This window comes from Falco rusticolus, chromosome 1, assembly GCF_015220075.1.
Source record: "Falco rusticolus isolate bFalRus1 chromosome 1, bFalRus1.pri, whole genome shotgun sequence".
Taxonomy (NCBI): domain Eukaryota; kingdom Metazoa; phylum Chordata; class Aves; order Falconiformes; family Falconidae; genus Falco; species Falco rusticolus.
Window position 1 is genome coordinate 13,166,722 of NC_051187.1, and position 23,249 is coordinate 13,189,970.

The 23,249-nt window shown below is 41.7% G+C and overlaps 1 protein-coding gene across 14 annotated transcripts in view; it reads left to right on the forward strand.

The window, feature by feature from the left end:
- The window catches only part of TNRC6C (trinucleotide repeat containing adaptor 6C), a 110,315-nt gene that overhangs the window by 60,609 nt on the left and 26,457 nt on the right, over positions 1 to 23,249 (forward strand). For 4 of the 14 annotated variants that reach the window (XM_037410380.1, XM_037410341.1, XM_037410405.1 and 1 more), the window contains exons 5-10: positions 9,445 to 12,036; positions 19,538 to 19,747; positions 21,008 to 21,174; positions 21,832 to 21,936; positions 22,380 to 22,460; positions 23,106 to 23,163. In XM_037410380.1, coding sequence (XP_037266277.1) covers positions 9,445 to 12,036; positions 19,538 to 19,747; positions 21,008 to 21,174; positions 21,832 to 21,936; positions 22,380 to 22,460; positions 23,106 to 23,163 — 3,213 coding nt within the window. Of the gene's footprint in view, positions 1 to 3,570; positions 3,785 to 9,444; positions 12,037 to 19,537; positions 19,748 to 21,007; positions 21,175 to 21,831; positions 21,937 to 22,379; positions 22,461 to 23,105; positions 23,164 to 23,249 lie in introns of those variants that run through there. The other 10 variants (XM_037410406.1, XM_037410369.1, XM_037410413.1 and 7 more) reach the window with 4 other exon arrangements.

The window sequence follows — 23,249 nt, forward strand, 5'->3', positions numbered from 1 at the left end:
TACTTCTGTGCATTTAGAACTTTGCAGGAGAGAAGTGCAGAGCCAACATGGGCTTGTGGCAAGCAGGTCGTGCCAAAGGAGGGTAGTTCCCTGTCTGCAAAATGGGAGGGAAAATCATGTCCTAGAAGTCAACCTTGTCCAGCCTCTGCTAGTGCCTCACAAGGCTTTCTCATGGTGGATGTGTTGTGGTGTAAATAAGTGGGAAGTACAAGATGAAAAGTGTCATAGCTGCTCAGGAAGATGTGGACAGGGAGTAGCTGTCAGTCCTTACTGGCAGAATGATGAGAATGTTTTGAGTGAGAGTACAAATTTGTGTTCTTTGGTATTTGTATCAGTCTTTTGGCTAAAACCAACAGCCTTCGTTGAATCTTTTAGTGATACCAACTGGAGGAGAGTGCAAGGCAACTGGAAGACAAAATTACAATATGGAATAGCGGTGACAAAATTCTGTAATTGAATACAAAATAAAGAAAAGGGAAAGGTTCTTTATTTTGGCAAGTACAGCTCTGTACACAAATATGGTTATGTGAGTGTCACGCTGCAAAAATGAATCTGGAATTGGTCACAGGGTAAACTAGATTAATGGTGTCACACTGTTGAAAAGCAGACAGATATACTGAGGCATATAAACAGTACTGCTTTCCATGAGGCATTTCTGATAGTTTTTGAATATTGAGTCCACATTGGGGTTCTGTGCCTTCGGAAGGAAGGTGAACCAGCTGTCAGAGGAGTGCAACAGGAATTGGTAGAGATCTTGAAAACAAGCCTTGAAAGGACTGAAGGCATTGGAGCTCCTAAGTCAAAGGGAGACTGGAATTATAAATGCAGAAATACCTAAATGACTGCTGCAGGGTAGAAAGTGATATGTTCTGTGTGCCTGTGATGGATCAGATAAGAAATAATGGGCTTAAATTTCAACAAGGAAGATTAAGGTTAGACATTAGGAAAAACGTGCCAGTATGAAAGCTGTCTCAAGAACTGAGCGTGTTTGGGAACGTGCAGTCTGTTGCTGGAGGGGCTTCCTTGGTGGGTTGGATGAACATCACCTAGTGTGTACCAGGAGTAGTTCCTTAGATCAGGTGAGTGGTCTGTGTGACCTCTCAAATGTCCTTTTTTAGACTTCAGGTATCCTATAAGGATTTCAAATTTATGACAGGCATGCCCTGGCAAGGTTGCTGCAAGACAGGGCACATGGAAAAGAACAGACACTCTCTGCCAGCATGGGCTGGAGTGGAAGCTGTGCCCCCAGACCTTGGTGCAGACTCTGACTTTTCTTGGCGTTCTGCGTTGCCTTCATGTGTGCTCCTGTCTGGCTAAAACGGTTCTTTTGAATTGCTGCCCTCTGTAAGTACCTGCCTCTGTAAATTGAAGTTCATTACAGGAAATTTGTATTATTAATAAGAAAAATGAAAGGAATGTGGGAATGTATCATATGTTCTCTTCCAGTTTTGACATACTGTTTTAACTAATGAAAATTTCAATCATGTATAGCTGTTATTGTGTTATAAACCACAACAATATTTGTTACTGCAAAATTGACCCTTAAGTTTGGGTTCCGATTGCATTTGAACTAGTTTTCTGAATGGAAAGAAAACCAAACAGATTTGATTTTCATTTGTCTGTTGTTTTTAAAATGAGGTTGAGCCTGACCAGTATTCAGAGACTATTGCAAAGAAGCAGAGAATAAATGTCTTCAGAAGGAAACCGACTATTTTCAGGAGTACTTCAGTGGAACAGCTCTTGAGCCAAGAATAGCAGCAGCGATTGTGCTTTGGTAGTGAAGTGGCAGCAATTCTGAGAATGCAGCCAAACCTTTAAAGAGACATGGGTTGTGTGCGATCCAGTGCAGTGGGTGAAGCTGCTCAAATGAACACCTGACAAGAATTGAAACAGCAAATTTAAAACATGCTCCATTTACTGTGTAATTAATATGTATTTGGGGCAGATAGGAGGATGAAGAAGAGGAGCAAGGAAGTGAGAAGGGGAAATAATTGTAAAGGGGGAGTGTATTAGACATACAGGAGATTCGTATGCAGGCATTGATAAAAGTTCTCTGCATGTGTTCTCACAATTTGTGATGATATTTAGGCCCTCAAAACATTAAGCTGTCGTCATCCTCCGCCCCTGCTTCTGTTGACATTCTTCTGTGTTCATGTGTCTGAAAGCACAGCAGTGCTGTGCAGCCTGCGGTGCCAAGATGGTCGGTCCCTGCTCTGCAGGAGGCAGAAAGCAGCGCCCTGCTCCGCGCCGCCTGGTTTAGGGCAGTTCTTCCCTGCGTTTATAAACAGCGCCTTCCATTAATACACTCTCGTGTTTGCCACTTGGATCTCTTTTAGATAGAGGCAGGGAAGTCATTAAGGGCTTGGCAGTGTGCCAATATACATCTGGGACTTGGTCTGCTGATCACCCGACAAGACAGGCGGTGGGAGCTGTCGTTGGGGCAGGGAGGAGGATGCTGGGCAGGAGCTGTTGGGGCAGGGAGGATGAGGAGCAGGAGCTGCTGGTGATGGGGCAGGGAGGATGCTGAGCCAGAGCTGCTGTTGGTGGTGGGGCAGGGAGGAGGATGAGGAGCAGGAGCTGTTGGTGATGGGGCAGGGAGGAGGATGAGGAGCAGGAGCTGTTGGTGATGGGGCAGGGAGGAGGATGAGGAGCAGGAGCTGTTGGTGATGGGGCAGGGAGGAGGATGAGGAGCAGGAGCTGTTGGTGATGGGGCAGGGAGGAGGATGAGGAGCAGGAGCTGTTGGTGATGGGGCAGGGAGGAGGATGAGGAGCAGGAGCTGTTGGTGATGGGGCAGGTGGGAGGATGAGGAGCAGGAGCTGCTGCTGTCGGTGGGGCAGGTGGGAGGATGAGGAGCAGGAGCTGCTGCTGGTGATGGGGCAGGGAGGAGGATGAGGAGCAGGAGCTGCTGCTGTCGGTGGGGCAGGTGGGAGGATGAGGAGCAGGAGCTGCTGCTGTCGATGGGGCAGGGAGGAGGATGAGGAGCAGGAGCTGCTGCTGTCGGTGGGGCAGGGAGGAGGATGAGGAGCAGGAGCTGCTGCTGTCGGTGGGGCAGGTGGGAGGATGAGGAGCAGGAGCTGCTGCTGTCGGTGGGGCAGGGAGGAGGATGAGGAGCAGGAGCTGCTGCTGTCGGTGGGGCAGGGAGGAGGATGAGGAGCAGGAGCTGCTGCTGTCGGTGGGGCAGGGAGGAGGATGAGGAGCAGGAGCTGCTGCTGTCGGTGGGGCAGGGAGGAGGATGAGGAGCAGGAGCTGCTGCTGTCGGTGGGGCAGGGCGGTGGGCAGGGGCAGGCGCTCTGTCGTTGGGGCAGGCAGTCGGCAGCGCCCGCGTCTTGTCTTGGCTGACTTTCAAAAGCACGAGAAAAGCAGCTAGGGTGCTAATTGTAGCTGGGTCCTGAAGTGAAAATGTTTTGTGACAGTTGAAAGAATTTAAAGAGGAAGGAAGATCGGTTTAGTGTCAGCTGCAATTAGATAATCAAAGCTTAAAAATCCTACTCTGTTGATACCTTCACCTAGAGTTAAGGAGCGGCGAGGGGAAGGGGGAGGAGGGCTGTGCGTGGAAAGGGCATTTCCATAGCCAGTGCAGCCGAGGCCCGACCGAGCTCGCAGGTTGTCTGGGCGCACGCTTGCACAGAGAGATTTTCTTGGCAGCTCTACAGGATGAGGCTTACACTGTACACAGCCGACATATTGAAGCCGAGAGCCCTGGAGAACGTAGATGCAGGAGTAGAAACAGCTCTGCACACAATGTAGCGTCTCCTAGGATGGTTGGGCGGCTCCTTTCTTCAGGTATTTTATTACCCATCAGCCCTTTTTAGAGCCAAAAAAAAAGAGAAAGTAACCCTAACCCTGAGAAAATAGCATCTGCTTCTGTTAAATCAATTTATTACATAACATTTCAGAGAGAGAGCAGCAGCACAGCGTCCTAAGCTTTTGGCTGCATTTCAGGTTTGATAAAATGGCGTCTTCGCAGTGAGCTGCTTGCTAAAGATATGTTGCACTGAGCAGAAAAATGCAATTATTTCGTGTTTTGTACTGCTGCTTTTGTTTTGGAGAGGTAGCATTTAGTGGAATCTCTACTAATAATGAAAAATGTCATTTATTTTTGCTTGTTTTCTTAATGGATTTAAAAAGCTTTCAGCATCAGAGGGAAGGAGCTACATTTTAATGTCGTAGTGCAGAAAATTAAAACGGGTAACAGGTTTTCCCACTTGTGTACTTAACTGTGGTTTAGTTTTAAAATCAAGCTGTTTTATTCAGTGCTTCCACCTCTTTTCTGTCTTTCCACATTATGTACGCTATTCAAGATTTCAGCTTCCTCACATGTATGAGACTTGTTGTAAGTTAGCTTTCTAAGTGGCTTCAAATAGATGACAGTTTCCAAATTTGTCCTGTAGCTTATGCATAGAGCTGGATGTAGCAGGTAACCTGGAATATTAGCTCTACAATTCCCAGATTTTCTACTTCATTATATTTTGTTTTTCAGAATAGATGCCTGTGTCATCTTTCTTTTTTAAAAAATGAAATTATGCTACATTTGATCTAGGACTTAAAATATTTCTGGCAATTTGTATTTAATTTAGATTTAGAAAAATCCTTATATAGTCTTTTAAAGATCTGCTTATATTGAACTGAAAACTGTTTCTTTTGGGGGGAGAATTTGCCCTGTTTTCTCAACTTCCTACTCAGAATCACTAACCTTTGTTTGACAAGTAAAATCCCCCGTAGGACTGTCACTGGCCTTTGGGATTTTTCTCTATTCTGCATGTCAAAGCAAAGAACAACATCGCCTGTAATCTCCTTTGGGCAGGACAGGACGAGCCAATGAATCTGGTTGTTGTTTTGCTGGCTAACATGAACTGAAAAATAAAACTAGTAACAGGAGAAGGAGTCAGTATCAGAGCTGATTTAAAATTGGATCAGCAAACCACACTAATAATGTGGTTCTCATTAAAAGTTTATCTCAAGCTTTGCCATTTCGCCCCCTCTCCATACTTCAGTTCCTAGATCAGCTGAATGTTACATTGCAGGGTGAGGATGCATAATTTTACTGCGCAGCATTCAAACTAATTTCTGCAGTGGAAGTTATGAAGATACAGTTACTTTTAACTCAACTGAATAAAAAGGAAAAGAAATATTTTTGTAAATGACACTTTCAGAGTAGGATCGGAGTTTTGGGTAAATGCTTGTGCAGGCAAAGTATTTTGCTTTTCTAAGGAATGCATGCAACAGCTTCTCCCATTTCACTCTACTCATACTCTACATTTGTAATTATGTAAACGTTAAACTTATTTTGCAACTCATTATTCATATTCATTATCAAACGCAGCAAAAAGTGTTTTCTATTTTTAGTAAGCACTAAATTGAAGTTGGTCAAGTATGTTGAGTCCAGTATATAGCAACACCAGCAGTCTCCTCCCACCCCATGAAGAATTATATTTAAATTAAGAATATTATTTAAAACCAGAACAAAATAAACCCCTCGTGCCTATTGGTAATACTGATCAAAGCTGTGCATTTTTCAAATGGCATGTATGATTGCAATTTGCCAGAAGTTGTATGCTTGTTTAAAACAAATTTGAGCTGTTATCCTTAGCTTAATTTTTCCTTTCTGATTGCTGAAGAAATGTTATTAATCAAGGAAACCATATTTTATGAAAGATGCATAATTAAGATTTTTCAAACACAAAGTGTTAATTTAAAAATCAATTTCACTTTGCACTGTACCAGCACTAGGATTTGCTAACACAAAATACCTGTGGTTCCTGTTCCTCATGCTTTGTTTAAAATCTTTGCTTAGTTCACAGAGGAAGTATCGAACTGCTTCTGGTAGACTGCAGTGCTTTTATTTCTGATCTTTGCATAAATAAAGAGGAACTAGTTCTTAAGAATTTTTTTGATGTGTTTCCCATTTCACTCTTAAAAGATTTGAAAATATAAGAAAATACTGGCAATTTCTATGAAGAGTTGGTTTCCTAGAAAGTTGGAGGAAATCTGTGTGTTCAGAAAAAAACCCAAACAAACCAAATGAATTCTCTAGATTTAATCATATGAAATATTTTGCTTTCATTATTTTTCCCAAATGTTTAAAGTTCTTATGGATAAAGTAGGACTGTGCTACTAGTTATTTAATATATAGGAGTGAACTCCTTTTAGTCTAGAGAAAATGGAAATTTGCTTCTAGAGACAAGAATATAAAAATTTACTGTCTTCAGGATCAGTTCTCTACTGAAACTGTTACGTTTGTCCAGCAGCAAAATTACAATTTTTGCAGTTTTCTGTTCACTTTGTGAATATTTTTTTTTCATTCTTTGTCTGTCCTGTTTCTTACAAGCTTGAGTAAACCAATTGCTCAGTAAATATTTGGACACTATGAAGTTATTGCATGTTTCAGGTTTTGCTGGTTTTTGTTTGTTGTTTTGTTTGGGGGTGGGGGTTGGGGGTTTTAGGGGGTCGGGGGATTGGGGGAAGGGTTTGAATCTGTATGACTTGGGGAAGGTCCCAGCGTGGTCTGACTGACTCCAGAGCAGGACAGGCGCAGCACACGTTTGCTGCTGCTCAGGAGACAACTGGGTTATTTTATGTCACCTACGTGGAATTACTGTAATCCCTATCAAAGTAACCACTGAACCTCGGTTAAGAGGAACTAGGCTGACGGTACACAAAAAGAAGTAACTATGGAGCTGCAAAGTCTTGACAAGCAGAGGTTTGAGCTGCATGTGCGCTCCTTCCAAGCCAAACATACTTGGTGTGATACTGTCTGGAGTAGATGTGCTTATCCAAGCTGAGGCACTTGGCTATTTTCTGCTGTCAATGGATGTCAGTGGACATCTCTTGGGTTTTATAGTAACTCCCCTTCGTAATTTTTTTCCCCCTTCTTGTTTCTCTGACTGCTCTTCAAAATCCTGGTATGTTATTTAATGAACCATTTTGCTTCTTACTCTCAGGAATCTTTCTAAACCGTTTTGTCATCTTCCTCTTCCATTCCCACCCCTTCCCTCTACTTGCTGTCTCTGAAGTGTTCTCAGACCCGAGCATTGCTCTAACCGCCATCTTTGGGGGAGAGGAGAAAGGAAAGGAAGTGATTAAACAAGCAGCTCCCTTTCATCTCGTCTGGTTGCTCTTGGTGCCATTTTTGTGTGTGTTGAGACCGTCTTGCACTGTGCTCTTGATCCTTATTCGCAAACCTGCCCTGCACAGACATTCTTGTTTGCCTTGGGCAGGGCAGTGCCATCGTTCCCCCAGGCACTCGCTTAGGTTTCGGCTTTGACAAGACCTTTTATTGGAACAATGTATTTCAAGCCACTTTTAAACCTTTCTGTCATGTCTGAAATGCAGTGCCGAATTTCACCACCCACAGTGTTGAAAAAAAATCTCATATAACTCCTCTTATCTGACTCCTTGGTTGCCTCAACTTCTTATCTTCTGGCCTGGACTGCCACTGCTTTTTTTAACTTTGTTCATTCCTACTCTGCTAAGAATGCTGCTTGGCTCATTTTTCTGACCCTGTTGACCCTTTTTAAGTCATTTCACAGCCTTTCTTTGCCTTCCATGTCTTATCAGGAATTCTGGTCTCAATTTAACACCTGCGTAGCAAACCTAGATTATCAGGTAAATTTTCAACCTTCTTCCTTAGCTCTGCAATGTAACCAGTTGGATTTATCCAGAAATAACATGATGCTTGCTTCCTCTCCAGCTGTTGCATATAGGGGAGAGCATCCAAGTCGGTCCGAGTGGCTCCTTTCACATTCTTTTTTGGATTTGGCATGCACGTCAATTATTTAGCTCTTTCTGTGAAATGCTGGGCTTTTCCTGGCATCATGAGAAGACAGGTGATGAGCTTGTTTTCCCTTCCTTTCTCTAACATTCATACTTTTGCTTCAATTGATTTAAATTAAAAAAAAAAAAAAAAAGGCAATCTGCCCTGGTTTAATGTGCTCTTTCTTCATCTTGATAAATCTCCTAGAGGCAACTGAGTAATCGCCCCGTTTCTTGAAAAGCCACAGGTGAATTGTGTGAATAAGAAGACTTTGTCAAAGAGAGAGAGCTTTTTTTTTCATTCTTGGAACAATTTTTTTTGCAGTATTGGAACACCTCTAATTGGAGGCAGTTAGAGGAGCCAATCACACCAAAATATTTGTGATTTAAATTAATGCATATTAGGCATCCAGTGTTGACAGTTTATTTGGGAGATGTGTTGCATCCATCTTCCCTAAAAAATACTCTTCTTATTCAAATCGTAAAAAACAATTATGTTACAGGAGATTTACAGGAAGTAAAAATTATTGACATCCAAATTTTGTAACTGAGGTGGGTGCAGTTTTCTCCCTTATTTAGACAACCAGTTAGGAGGAGCTGTGCTGCAGATCATCTCTAGTATGTATCCCTAGGATCAGACTGAGTTACATGCTATAAAATTCCCATCAAAATAAAGTAAAAGAAATCTTGTAGAGAGCAATTGGGATGGAAAGTACATGCAAAAACTTAGATGAAGTTTGAGTTCTTGGCATGAGAAGTGGTGTGTCTTCCAGTTTAACTTCGTACCCTAGCAAACAATTAGATGCTCAAGAGCTTTTGTTTAGTTTTTTGGGGTTAGTGTCTATGTTTGAGTGCTCTGAAAAGGCTGTCTTCTGAGAATCTGTACAATGTAGCATTGATTTTCATTGGTTTGGGGGGGAAATTGGTCTGTGTGTACAAGTGCAAAAGAATTTTTAAGCTGCACGTAAATCCTTTAAGAAAGAAGTTTCCTGACAAAACTGTCTGTTATTTAGAAATGCCTAAGTTCTCTGCTAAGATGTGAGTTACATCAGTGGTGTTTAAATGTATAATTGACACTGAATAATAAAGGTGACTGTCAGTATTTTTTTCTTTATTTACAGGAAGGGTTGAAAACATAAATGTGGTGTGAATTTAGTGTACTGAGTGTGATACACATGTGTGTAATATCTGATGGCAGGCAGACCTTTTGCATTTTTTATTGGGTGCTCTTTGTGTTTCTCAGGAGAATGAGAATTGAGTCAAAAAAAATGGCAAGAGTCTGCTAGAGATTTTCTGCATTTTTTCCATATTTGCTGTTTAGATTTTTACATAGATTAGTGTTATTTGCTATCCTTATTTATTGCCTGCTTATTATTTTTACTGGTATACTAAGAGATGCAAAACACTTTTGTCGCTCTGTTCTAAAACTGAATTGTTCCATTATTTTAATTGAGAGTTTTTCCAGATTAAAGGAAAAAAAAAAAACCCACAAAAAAACCCAACTAAACGAAACTAAATATGAGCATCGTGCTTTATTGTAGCAAGGAAAATTGCGGTATTATGTTAGAGAATGTACTCTAAATTTTAGCATAATGCGGTGTAGTAACTAGCGAGGTAAAATAGTACTTAATGGAGGGCTTTTGCTGTGCTTGAACAGTGGACTCATTTTTAACCTTGTTGGATCCTTTCAGATCTCAGCCACAGTGGATTGGGAGACCATTATGAGAATTCCCACTGGGGACAGCAGCCCGCTTTCCGGAGTGAAGGCAACTGCAGCTGGGATAAAGTGATAATAGACAGGACTGACAAGGAAGCGTGGCCTTCCATTACCGGAGCTGAGACTGAGTCTGCCTCAGAATGTACTACAGACACTGACTCTGCCTCCAACTGTGGCTCAGAGAACAGTAGCATGGCTACAGGGAGTGCCCAAGGCAACTTCACTGGACATACAAAGAAAACTAATGGCAATAATGGCGCCAACGGAGCACTCGTCCAAAGCACTTCTAACCAGAGTGCCCTTGGAGCTGGCGGAGCAAACGGTAACGGCAACTCGGCCAGGGTGTGGGGTGTGGCGGCGGGCTCCAGCTCTGGCCTAGCTCACTGCTCTGCCAGTGGTGGGGATGGAAAGATGGACAACATGATGGGAGATGGTAGAAGTCAGAACTGCTGGGGTGCTTCCAACTCGAATGCTGGCATTAATCTTAACCTTAACCCTAATGCCAATCCAGCTGCCTGGCCTGTACTTGGACATGAAGGAACTGTGGGAGCAGGCAACCCTTCCAGTATTTGCAGTCCAGTCAGTGCCATAGGTCAGAACATGGGCAACCAGAATGGGAACCCAACAGGCACCTTAGGTGCTTGGGGAAACTTGCTGCCGCAAGAGAGCACAGAACCACAAACGTCCACTTCTCAGAATGTGTCTTTCAGCGTACAACCTCAGAACCTTAACACTGATGGACCAAATAACACTAACCCCATGAACTCTTCACCAAACCCTATCAATGCAATGCAGACAAATGGACTGCCAAACTGGGGGATGGCTGTTGGTATGGGGGCCATCATCCCGCCCCACCTGCAAGGCCTTCCTGGTGCTAACGGAACATCAGTTTCTCAAGTCAGCGGGGGCAGTGGTGAAGGAATGGGCAGTTCAGTGTGGGGGATGTCCCCAGGTAATCCTGCCACAGGAAACAGCAATTCTGGGTTCAGTCAGGGGAATGGAGACACTGTGAACTCAGCATTAAGTGCTAAACAAAATGGATCCAGCAGTGCTGTGCAAAAGGAAGGAAACGGAGGAAGCGCGTGGGATTCGGGGCCTCCGTCTGGTCCTGGGGTACTGGCGTGGGGCAGGGGCGGTGGCAACAGCGGTGTCGGTAGTATGCATTCTGGAGCTTGGGGCCACCCCAACCGTAACACCAGTAACGGTGTGAACGGGGAATGGGGTAAGCCCCCAAACCAGCATTCCAATAGTGACATCAATGGGAAAGGATCAACAGGGTGGGAGAGCTCTAGCGTTACCAGTCCAAATCCTGCCATGCAGCAGGGCAACGAACAAATAAACTCTTGGGCCAAAGCTGCAGCATCTGGCACCACGGCTAGCGAAGGAAGTAACGACAGCGGTGGGAGTCAAAATGAAGGCAGTACTGGGAGGGAGGGGGCTGGAGAGGGCAGGAGGAGAGACAAAGTGATGATAGACCAAGGGCAAGTTCAGTTGCCAAGAAATGACCTTGACCCCAGGGTCCTGTCCAATACGGGGTGGGGACAGACTCCTGTAAAGCAAAACACTGCCTGGGAATTTGAAGAGTCCCCAAGGTCTGAACGAAAGAATGACAATGGAACAGAGGCCTGGGGCTGTGCAGCTACTCAATCTTCAAACTCAGGGGGGAAGAACGATGGGTCCATCATGAACAGTACAAATACCTCTTCAGTATCTGGGTGGGTCAACTCTCCACCGGCAGCTGTTCCAACAAATACAGGTTGGGGAGACAGTAACAACAAAGCACCAAATGGCCCAGGGGGATGGGGAGAGTCAGCAAGCTCTACTACTGTTAATAATGCTGCTGCTGCCAAAAGCGGCCACGCTTGGAGTGGGACCGCAAATCAGGAGGACAAATCACCTACCTGGGGTGAACCTCAGAAACCCAAATCTCAAAACTGGGGAGATGGACAGAAATCAAATCCAAGCTGGACTTCAGGAGGTGGAGATTGGACAGATTCATCATCTGTTCCTGGACACTTGGGTGATGGGAAGAAGAATGGATCTGGATGGGATTCTGACAATAGATCGGGGACTGGTTGGAATGATTCCACAAGGTCTGGGACCAGTGGGTGGGGAAATGGCACAAACAGCAAGGCTAATACAGGTACAAGTTGGGGGGAATCTTTAAAGCCAGGCCCCCAACAAAATTGGGCTAATAAACCCCAGGACAACAATGTGAGTAACTGGGGAGGAGCTGCTTCTGTAAAACAGACGGGGTCAGGGTGGGTTGGTGGGCCAGTGCCAGCCAAACAAAAAGAGAACTGTGAGGCAACTGGCTGGGAAGAGCCATCTCCACCGTCCATTCGCCGCAAGATGGAAATCGATGATGGTACCTCAGCTTGGGGCGACCCAAATTACAACAACAACAAGACTGTAAACATGTGGGATAGAAATAATCCTATCATTCAGAGCAGTACCACAACCAACACCACCACCACTAGCACCATTATCAACACAAATATGGTTGAACCTCAGCCATCGCACCAGTCAAGTGCCCAGCCGAACCGGTCCCCGCTGCTTGGTCCAGGTATGAAAATAGTTTTACAAGCTACTTTATACCACCAGTACCAATTACCAAATGCTGTCTGGCCTGATCGGTGTGTAGTTACGTGTTGAAGGTAGAAATTCTGTGTTTATGTCATAGAACAAGTTTTACTCTGAAGCAGTGTTAACTTTTCGTCTTGAGGATGGAATCTGTGGAACCCGACACACAGATTTCCATAGTTAGGCAAATGTAAGAAAGGCTTGCAACAGTATCAGGTCAATATTGACCCGCGTTTATTTTGTCAGCTCTTCCACAGCTACTTAGCACCTTCTCTTAATTCAACCATTTGAGAGTTTGGGGTCTTTTTGCTAGCCTTTTTTCTCTGGTCTTCTGTTACCGTCGCTCAGTCTTTGTTCTTGGTTGGACAGTTTGCATCTGTTTCTTTTCTGCAAACCATATCTCTTGGCCACAGATGTTTTTAACAGTTGCGTGAATCCGGGCTGTTGCTGTTTCCATGTCTTCTGTTTGTTGTCTTTTATGTTTTTCTTCCATACTTCAGGTCTCAAGCACAGGTAGTATCCTGGACTTTTATGTGATTCTCGTAAAGTGAGATTGGTTGAAGATGTTAATATTCAGGGTGGCTGGGAAAAGTTAGAATAACTTAAGCTGTGTTCCAAAGACAAGTTTTTGGGCATCTAGGAATTTTTCTAATCAAAGACAAGGTACTGTTGTAGACATCCAGCAAAGAATAAAAGTGAGGAAAAAATAAGAAAAATGCTTAGTGAGGAGGTATTTAAACAAAAGATACTAGCAGCCCTGCCCTATGTCATGACCACAGACTTCTCAAAATCTAATCTTGCAGTGCTCTTTGAAATTCTTCATCTGATTCTTGTCTCCAAGTTTTTGTTTCGTCTTGGTCGTGGCTAAGTATTGACTTTTTAACCATGTTTTTCTCCAAGTGGGATTTGTTCTGCTTCTCTTATTTCCATCTTTTTTTTCTTTGATGTTTTGAAATAATTCAAACTTACTGTAATGTCTGTGTAAAAATAGTCTCATGTTCCTACTCTGGCCAAATATTTTAACAGTTGAAAGCATCTATTTTAATAAAATAACATGTGCTCCAGAAGGAGAAATCTTTAAATAGGTTTGTACTTGGTCTCTCCGATATAAGTGATCTATAATTCATTTACCTTAAGCTTACTCATCCGTATTTTAAAACTTTATCCATGAAACTGACAATTCAGATTTTTGTTTTGTAGAGGAGGTATCATGACAGTGGGGGTCTGGTTCCTTTTGGGTGGGTGTTTGTTTTTTTTTTTCTTTTTTCCATTAAGTGGTTTTTTTAATGGTTACATTGGTGCTTGTAAAACTGTTCATATACAGTAGTGTACTGTTAATGCTATTCCAATAGTCTAACACCTTGCAGAGGAAGACTTCCTGTTCTGAATCCTTCAGATTTTGAAAAAGGAATTTAAAAATTGGTGTTAATCTACAGTGATTCCTCTGGAGAATAGATGTTAGCAAAGGAAGAGTTTCTTTGAAGTAATTTGTATATGCAGTCAGAGAACTGCTTATTAACTTGTAACTATCCACTGGAGTCACCACATGACTAGGTTAAAATGACAGTATCGTGCATTTTGCAAAAACATTAATAAGATTCCAAGATACTAAAGCAAAACCAACCCTCAGAATATACTTAATACAGCATGCAAGAAAGAGGATAGACCAAATATAATAGTGAAGACAATTTAAAATACAGTTCTGATACTAAATTTAGATCGAGTTATTGAGGGCATAAGTTAGGCCTTTTGTGTATATTTGCTTACGTAAGCTTAAACTGTGTGCATAGGTACAGTAAAAGGCCGCACGTGGAAACACTTTGAAGGTTTATTGTCTAGTCTGCAAATGGAAACAAGGAGAAGTCCCCCATGTCTTCATGTGTTATGCCCATCTTTACTTTTGATTGTGCCTGAGAGGGGCTGCTCTTGTGCTTATCTTACAGCGAGAGAGAGAGAGCGAGCAAAAAATGTAATTTAAAATGACCCTATTAGCTTCCCCATTCAGAGTGCAGACCTGTTTTTAAAATTGCATATAGCACATTGCAGCTGTAGAGCAATATCTGTTGGGTTTTGTGGGAATTTACACAGACTTAAAGCATCTACAGATCATGCCCCATCTGGGGATAGCTAAAAGACGAGAAGCAAGAAGAACTGGCTTTCCTATGACACAGACATGAGCTTGCAGTTTGTTGTCGTGCTGTTTAACCTTATTTTTCCTTCTCTATTCCCTGTCCCATTGGCTGTCCGTTTCCAGCCTCTGCAGTAAGGGAGGCAAGAATCCTGTAGCCGGGAGACTTCTGTAATCCACAACCGAATTTCACCCAACAATGGTCCTTTTCCACATACAATATTTCCATGCAACACATGATTGTGTAATTAAAGGCTGTGCCACAGGGCACAGGTTAAGTGCTTGTCTAAAACCTTACAACACTCAGACTAAGTAGTTACCACTGGTATTTCATCTTATGCGTGGGTCACGATGTGCTTTGCCAATCATTTTTATGATTCCCTGTTACTCAGGAAATACCATGAATAAGGAATTGTGGATTCTGTTCCTGTGTAAGCAGGAAAGCGTGGGGTATCTGTAAGATGGTAGAGTCATGCATCCTGAAAGTAAACAAGTGGGAACTTAATTTCGCTGTACAGCACTAGCTAGCTGTTTGCAAAGGAGCAGCAGTCCCTTTTGGGTTTTAAGTTTATACTACATTAGTTTAGAAATGGAGGCCAAGTTGCAGTCTTGTTATTCAAGTTGTCACCCATTCCCAGAAGTTCTCAAAATTCTTTGAATACAGAACTTAAAAGCTATTGATGGGAAGCAGATGTTGGTACGTGCTTGATGAAAATGCGTAATGCTCTAAGGAGTTTCTATTGCAATAAAAAAAAGGGGGGGGGGGCGGGGGGGCACAGATAGATAATGTGATAAAAGTTGTCCATTCTGGTTATAGGAGCTTCCTCCCAAATTGCTGGTGAGTTATTTAAAAAGACAAGCAGAAAACTAGTGGTTTTAATTTAGATAAATTATTGTGTATAATTCTTACTAGCACTTGGGGAGGAAGAAGTGAGAAAAGCTTTTGCAAACAGGGATGGTTAAAAGAGAGATTCTTTTAGATCCCTTGGATCCCAGACAGCAGCAGATCCTTCCTCCACTCCAAATGCTGGGCAGTGGGCTTGATGCTTTCCTGCTCCCATTAGGTAGGTAGAGCCTGGCAGGGTTCCAACCGCCCGCTCTCCAACTAAGAAGAGACAACAAAAGATGTCAGCTTCCCCAGGGAGATTTTAGGTTGAAAATTAAGATCTTTGTGGTTCCTAGAGAGCAAGGAGCTCAAGTTTTAAAAAACTGCACTAGGTCTAAATTCTGAAAGCTCTTAACATCTCTCTGTTCCTTCTATAATCCTGTGCCATTATCCCAGTGACAACTTGTGTGTCATTCATAGCATGTAATTTATGTGAAACAGAGAACACAAGTGATGCGTTTATCCTTACTCGGAACTTTCATCCTAATGGATTTGTAACCAGATCAGCTTTGAGCTCCCTTAGGATGCTCATGGGCAAACCTAAAACTTCATAGTGGATGCTCAGCCCTCCAACAGCCCAGGTTCTGGGGGACAAGCCCGGTGGTCCTGAGAAACCTGCCCTTTGTTCACAGAAGGTTGATCTCATTGCTGAAAGCCAAATGAGAGCTTCCCTAATGCTGAGCAATGCAAGGAAGGTAGGAGCTCCGCCGCGTGAGCTGGAATACCCTCCAGAAAATGAAGACTTGAAAGGTTAAGGGTTACAGGTGATTTAAATATATATTTAACCCTCCCTTTTACACACACACACACTCTCTACCCCTCAGCTTATTTCTTTTCTATTATTAGCACACTAACTAGTGACTAGTAAACAATCTCTTTTCTACCTAGTTTATTCCTTTTTCATCTACATAAGGTTCTAATATTTTGGGCCTTTACTGTAGTTATACTCTCTGGTATTTATCACGGACCAAACAACTTCAAGGAAAACAATTTCTGCCATCCAAATGCCTATAGGGTTATTTTGAGGGAAAACAACTGCATCCTGCCACAGCTTAGTTAACATTTCACTTTCCCTTGAGGATTTCCTGTTGGCTGTGGCCCAATGTTAATTATGTTTTTATTTCTATAAAACAAAGCTCTGCCAATGTGTCCATGTTTATTACTCACTGTGATCTTTTTGTTTCTTGCCATTCTAACAGTGTTTAAAAACTTCACTATTAAAAACTGACTTTCTCGCCAAGGAACCCTTTAATGGAGCTCATTCTGTTGCAAAACAACATTCATGCAGATCTGGGTGGTTCTTAAGGCATGAAGCTTTTTCTCAGGAAAGCTTAAATGCGTATTGTTTTCATAAAGAAAATAGTAAGTTTTCTCTGAGCGCAATTTTTCAAAATGTTGGACAGGTTCGGATTTTGAGACCACTCTGAAGGTGTTTTTCGTTCAAACAGCTGTGTGAAGGAACTTAAAAATAGCTTCTCGAGTTTATCCAATTCATTGTAACGCTGTTTGAGAGCTGCCTTTATGGCGAGGTGCAGGATAGTGCTGGGAAGCATCACGCCGGTGGAGGTAAGCTGTGGGGACTACAGGCTCTTGGAACTAACAATCCACCTGTCTGCTTCAAATATGTAGCATACTGGGTTGTTTTACAAATTGAGGAAAAACCTTATTTTAAAAAGGGAGTCCTTTGGAGAATACAAAATAAATGTCGTCTTTCACCTGTAGAATTTTACCTCATTCAGAAGTGTAACTTCTCCACCTTTATGTGTCTAAACCAGAGTCACATGGAGACACAAAAACAAAGCACAGAGACAGTGACCTTAAGACAGCAGGGACTTAACACAGAGGGGAAAGAAGTTTGTAATTGAGTAATACTCTGGAATTTACATACAGGTTACTTCTCCAGCAGCCTTCAGGTTTTATTTACTAATACCCTGCACTTAATTTCATAGTTTTGTAAACTTTTAGTTGATGCATTTTGTTTGCTTTTATGTACTTGCAAGTTTTCTTTACTAATAAAGACTGGCTCCCTCATTATTTGTAATCCCGTATTATTTACTGCTCAGCTCATTTAAAGCACTTAACTCAAAATAACTTGAACATTACACATCTGTGGTTTTTAATCAATGTTGTTGAATTTATAGTAAAGAGCAACAGAAAGACCAGTTCTTTTGAGGTTTTATTCTACAGTGTAGCACGCTTTGCCTTTTCAATATATGAATTGTATTTTAAGGTTGATTTCATATAAATTAAATTACTGGAGTCTCCCATCTAGGTTGCGTGAACTCAGGGAAATACTAATGTTCAGCACACTCTCTATTTGTATTCTAGTTAGTGCTTTAGAGATGTTTTGGTTTCCGTTTCATTTGCCTGCAGTTAATCGTTTTCAGATGCCAGTATGATTAAATGCACGCAGCTGTCTGACAAGGTTGCCTCCTGAGTATTGAGGCAGAAATTCAAATAAAGTATTCCTTAAATAAAATTCCTTAAAGATGCAAGCAATAAGCTTGAATAAGTATTTTAGGTGCAATGCCAAGGAAGTTGTCACGTTGAGTAGAAGTTCATTTATATACGTACATGTGCGTGTCTGTGCATTTGTCCTCTGTATACACTTTAAAATAACCAGAAATTTAAGGTATGTTGGTAGAGCTTAGAACACAGTATTTTTGTTTCAAATGGAGATCACTTTATTGAAACAGTGAAATCGTGGGCTGTTTCAGGAGTTTGTTTTAAAACACAATGAATCTTGCTGGTAGTAAGGGAGCTTTATTAAGCTACGTGTTCCTGAACATGTAGGCTTAGTTTGGATGTGGTTTATGTCCGGTGCACATTTGTCAGTGTCAGGGAGAACAGCAGTTGCTTTAAGAAATAGAGCCTAAAATAAATATGTAATACGGTAACACTGGAGCAGTGAACAGATAGGAGCCCATCTATTTGAAAGGATTTTATTTTTTCCTGCTAGCTAACATTTGAGTTATTACTGACAATGTATTTTGGCTGCCGTTTCTGGTAACATAAATTCTGTTGAAATCAGTAAGTTATGCAAAGACTTGTTGCTCAGTGAAACTCTGTTGCTTAGTTAATGTATTTCAAGGTACTCTTAAATAATGTTCTTTTGTGGCAACTTGCATGCCCTTGTCTGCCTACTCTAGGTGTCAGACTGCGTAGAAAATGTTACGTTTCTGCTCTTTGAAACTTTTCCAGAGTATTTTTACAGGTATCATTGGGGAACAGAAAAAGGAATAATGCTGCAGCAAAATGGGCATCTGGTCCTTAAAATTATAAAATACCTAGACATGATAATACTCATCTCCAATGAAAAGAGAGCAACTTCCTGAATTAGTAGCCTAATTAACAGTGGAAGTTTTAAGCAGACTGAATTCTGCAGTGCTGGTTGAGATCTCTGTTGTCATGTAATGGAATGCTTTTTGTGATAATTGTAGAAAAATAGGTTAATGTCAGTTATATGTAAAAACCTTGTTTTCTTGCCTGTTGCGTGTCTGTCTCTTTTGTATATTTTTTAAAGTTCCTCTAACTCCACCTATGATCCAAATCTGTCTCTTCAGAAAAAAGCTTTTTAAAGAGTTAATGGTTGTTTTAAATTCAATTTACACTTGCTGTGTTGGTCAGTGTTGCTTTTTAGGACTCAGAAGCTCTGTGGCTGTTCCTGGCACGTTCGACTTCAGTGCTAAAATCAGTGTCATACGGATTTAAGCGCATTACGTTCAAGCCAAGCTAAGACCGTTTCTGTGTAGTAGCTTACGTCTTTCAGTGAGTTAAAATAATACTCTGTAGGAAAACAATGTCTTATACCTGCTGTTCCTCATGATTTGACTATAGATTCTAATTGCAGTCTTGTCTAGTTCTCCTTAAAAATCAGGTATTGTAACAGAGGCTCAGTGATGAAGAGGTACATAGGGAACATGTCAAACATGAGCTGTAATGAAAGCTTTCAGGAATGCATACAACATATATAATCTAACAAATATCACCTTACTTGTGGGGCATGAGAAAGGAGATTTTGTGATTTTTTTAAATGGTTAAAAGGAATTAAAATAGCATGAAATCTTTCGGTGAAGCAAGGCCCAGCTCAGGTGTGGGTCCCAGTCTCGGGCATGCCAGTGCTGCTGCGTGTGCCCCCCAGCCCTGCTTGCTCTGCTCTGAGAAGTCACTGTGTCAGCAGCCGCTCCCCTGGGACCAGGGCTGGGGACTCCCCTGGCAGCCTGGCTGCTCCCGGCTATGTTAACAAATACTCTTTCTGTCTTGACAACTTGGCATTAGTATTCAATGAAGAAAAAGACTTTTGAAACCAAATCAAAGGGATTTCTTTTATATGCCTAATTAGAATGACTGTGTTTACTTACTGGTTCATGCTCTTTCCAGACAAACACTTTAATAAAATGTCCATCTTTGAAATTATTGACCAAAGAAACCTTTCTTCTCGTCACTGTTCTTTTTTTCCCTTTGCTTCAGCAGGCTGGGGAGAAATGCCTACTGTCCACACAAAGAATGAAGCTTCTTGGGGAGAGCCGTCATCCCCTTCTGCTGCAGTTGATAATGGCACTTCAGCATGGGGGAAACCCCCCAGCAGTGGTACAGGGTGGGGAGATAATCCTGCCGAGTCTGCAGGGACATATGGAAGAACAAATGCTCCAGCTGCTGCCCCAGCACTGTGCAAACCAGGTACGTGCATGCATGTCACTGTCACAAGAGGTAGGGGAGAAAAGCCAAATGTGTTTGTTCTGACCCTGGTTTTAAACAGCACTTCTGGGTTTCTGTGCGTTTTAAGGTGGAGGTTGTCTTAGTATTCTCCAAACTGCATCAGCTGTCTCAGAACATTGATAGTCCAGATACCAAATCATACAAAATTAGGAACATACTGCATCGATCCAGTAAATTTAAAGGTATTCTTTAGAGTAGTTTTGTGTACCTTGAAAGTGGTATAGTAGAGATGCAGGAAACTGAAACTGCAGAAGAACGTGAATAGTAGTTATCCCTAGGTGTCTGAAAGGAACCTGTTTGTGTATGAGAAGCAACTGAGCTCAGTCAAGACAGGATTCATTCTCATAGGAAAAGCAACACATGAGAACGACTAGTCCTAACCTCACTAGTCCTAACCTCACTATCTGGTTAAACTGCGGGAGTGGATATTGTCTTCAGCTATTAAAACTGTTCACAGGTTCAGGAACATCCCGAACTACTTATTACTGCTTCACAATTCCTAACTAATTGATAAAAATCCTTCATCTCTAAATGCCTTGAAGGCTACAGTACTTGTTTTAGACTTCTGTTTTCACCGTGGAAGTCTTTTAAGTTTCACTCTTGCAAAATACTGTACTGGGGAATCGTTAGAATACCCAGAGAGCCTGAAAAGGGGTGAGTTCTTAAGGTGAGCAATCCCAGCTTTAAACAGTAAAAAGAATAAAACGGAGCGATGTGACACAACCTTGTCACTGAATGTAAAGTATTCCCTGCAGCCCACATGCTCCTTTCAGATTCCATAGTTCTGAGATGAGAGTGAGTTTCTGACCATTAATAACCTCAAAATTTGGTTTTGTTCATCGGAAGAATGTGGCAGCTAAAATGGTGCGATTCATTGAAAACAAAATAGCACTTAAGTGTGTGGTCAGTACTGTTGGTTCCTTGTTCCTAGGAGACTGGAATGACCATGACCACAGAACTTACTTGTTCAGAAAAAAGCAAGACTTGCTGCTGCTGAGCTTTTTCTTCTGTAAAGTATTTAAAGAACTTTTTCTTTTTTGCTCACTTCAAGGAAGGCATCCTTATAATTTAATGCCGATTGAGCTACTTGATGAACCTCTGTATCTCTTGAAAATAATCCAATGTTCGCATACTGGATATGGTATAAAAGGATATTTCTGTGAAATTTGCAGGAAATTGAATAAAGGGGTTTTTTCTTCCTCTTTGCTTTCCCTCCTCCAGCTTCAAAATCTATGCAAGAAGGCTGGGGCGGTGGTGGGGATGAAGTGAATCTCAGTACTAGTCAGTGGGAAGATGAAGAAGGAGATATGTGGAATAATACTGCTTCACAAGAGAGCAGCTCCTCCTGTAATTCCTGGGGGAACGCCCCGAAGAAAGGACTTCAAAAGGTAAGACAAAGATACTCTCTAGAAAAGAGTGGAATTAGTATAACATTTCTAGAATTAAGCTGTCGCAAATTTTCTGTTGCTTTACATCTGACCTCTTAAAACAGACCCCTGACACCTGAACGCTAACACAGCTTGCCACTACAGTGGTTCAAGTACAGCCTACCTGGTTTCCAGCGGTAAATGGGAGATCTTTGAATTCAAGCATGTCAGGTGCTTTGGGAATTTTGTTGTTGTTGCTTTTGTTTTCTCTAAGTTCTATAAACTTCCATGTATTCTGAAGAAATGATAATGTGTTAACAGAAGAGGTGTTAAGGGGGCGTTCAGACACTTTCCGTGGTGGTGGAAAAGCAAATAGTAGTTTGTGGTGAAATGGTTCGACATAAAATGCCTATTTCCTATTATCGAGGAACAGACAGATAATTGTAAGGTGTGTACTGGTATGAGAACAAAGCAAACTTGTTTTAATGCCACACTCAACCGAGAACATAGAGAATGATGTTAGGAAGCTTTCTGTTGCACAGTCTCTATTTCAGGACAAGGCCAGTCTGTAATTTAAAGGAATTGGGAATGCATTTAGCCAGTTTGTTTGTTATTCCATTAGCCAACAGTTAGGCCAGTGATTTGATCAAGTATGGTTGTTTCTTGTACTGTCCGCAGCCCAAAACAAATCCACGCTTGTCCCTTGGTACTTTCTGGAGAACTGAAAGGAAGAGACTTCTTAAGGATTTTGTGATAGAAAAGCTGCACAGAGATCTTTTAAAGGTGTTTATCTAGACGCTCTTGTTTGTTTTTAAGAAAATACACTGAGTAACATTCTTAACTTCAAGGTTGCAAACTTGGTTTTGGGAATGTTTTTCAGGAAGTGTTGTACTATTTCAGAAACCTTTATATTTGATTATGTTTTTCTGCCAAGGTTTAAAATGAAATACGTAATTTCAAAGGTGGTTTTAATTCAGTGGTCAGCAAATCAAATACTAAATAGTACACTGAACACCTATTCAGCTGAGATAAAATTTGTACACTTTGTGGGGGAAGAGAATTGTAGTTACATTGATCGGAGGGTTCTTCAATACTTTCTAAATTAACGTACTAATCCATCTTTCAGTAGCATGTATTATTAACACGAAAAACTCACCATGTATTTTACTCACTAGTGTGAGTATGGGAACCAGCCCATTAATGGAATCTCCCATTTATTTACTAAGGGCATGAAGACATCTAGCAAGCAAGATGAGGCCTGGATCATGAACCGTCTGATAAAACAGCTCACAGACATGGGCTTCCCTGTGAGTAGTGTTCATAGCTGGCACCTGTGGCTTAGCTTTTGTAGCCTGTAGTTCTGTTCTGACTTTTGGTGTTTTAGACTGTAGCTACAAAAAGTGTCTTCAGTTTCCTCCTCAGGCCAGGAAGGAGTTCTGTTACCGGCATTTAGACATTACTCTTAATTTCAGAAATCGGCCATAAGCTAGTAAGGTGCTCTCTGGGATTGCTCAATGATACGGTTAGCATGATGACCTTTATAGATCTTTTGAAGTTCAGAGTTTCATAACAACAGGCGTTACTGTGAACTTCAGTAATAATTCCACTCTTATTCCCCTTTTCTTACTAAACAGATGAAATTGGAGTATAGCTGGGGCTTCTTTAGAGAAAAGCATGTCTTAGTCATACTTAAGTTGTCCACAGAAAACAGGAAGACATTTAAATGGAACAATCTGATTTGGTCTTGTAGAACTGGCACTTAGTTGACAAACTGAAACTAACTGAATCGTGGGAATTGCTAAAAGCAGAAAAAGATGTGCCCAGACACTGTTTGTGCTGCTGAGTAAATATTAAATTCAGTACTTAAGAGAAATGCATGTTTTCTCAGTTTGTTTTGAAATCATGTAAGCGCGATTACTTTTTCTCTTAACACGATTTGTCTTTTTTGACAGAGAGAGCCAGCGGAAGAGGCCTTGAAGAGCAACAATATGAATCTCGATCAGGCCATGAGTAAGTATCTGTGTAACTAATTATTTGTTTCTTTAAAGCCACACAGGAACCATTCATGATTCTGAGAGTTTGATCTTATCCAGATC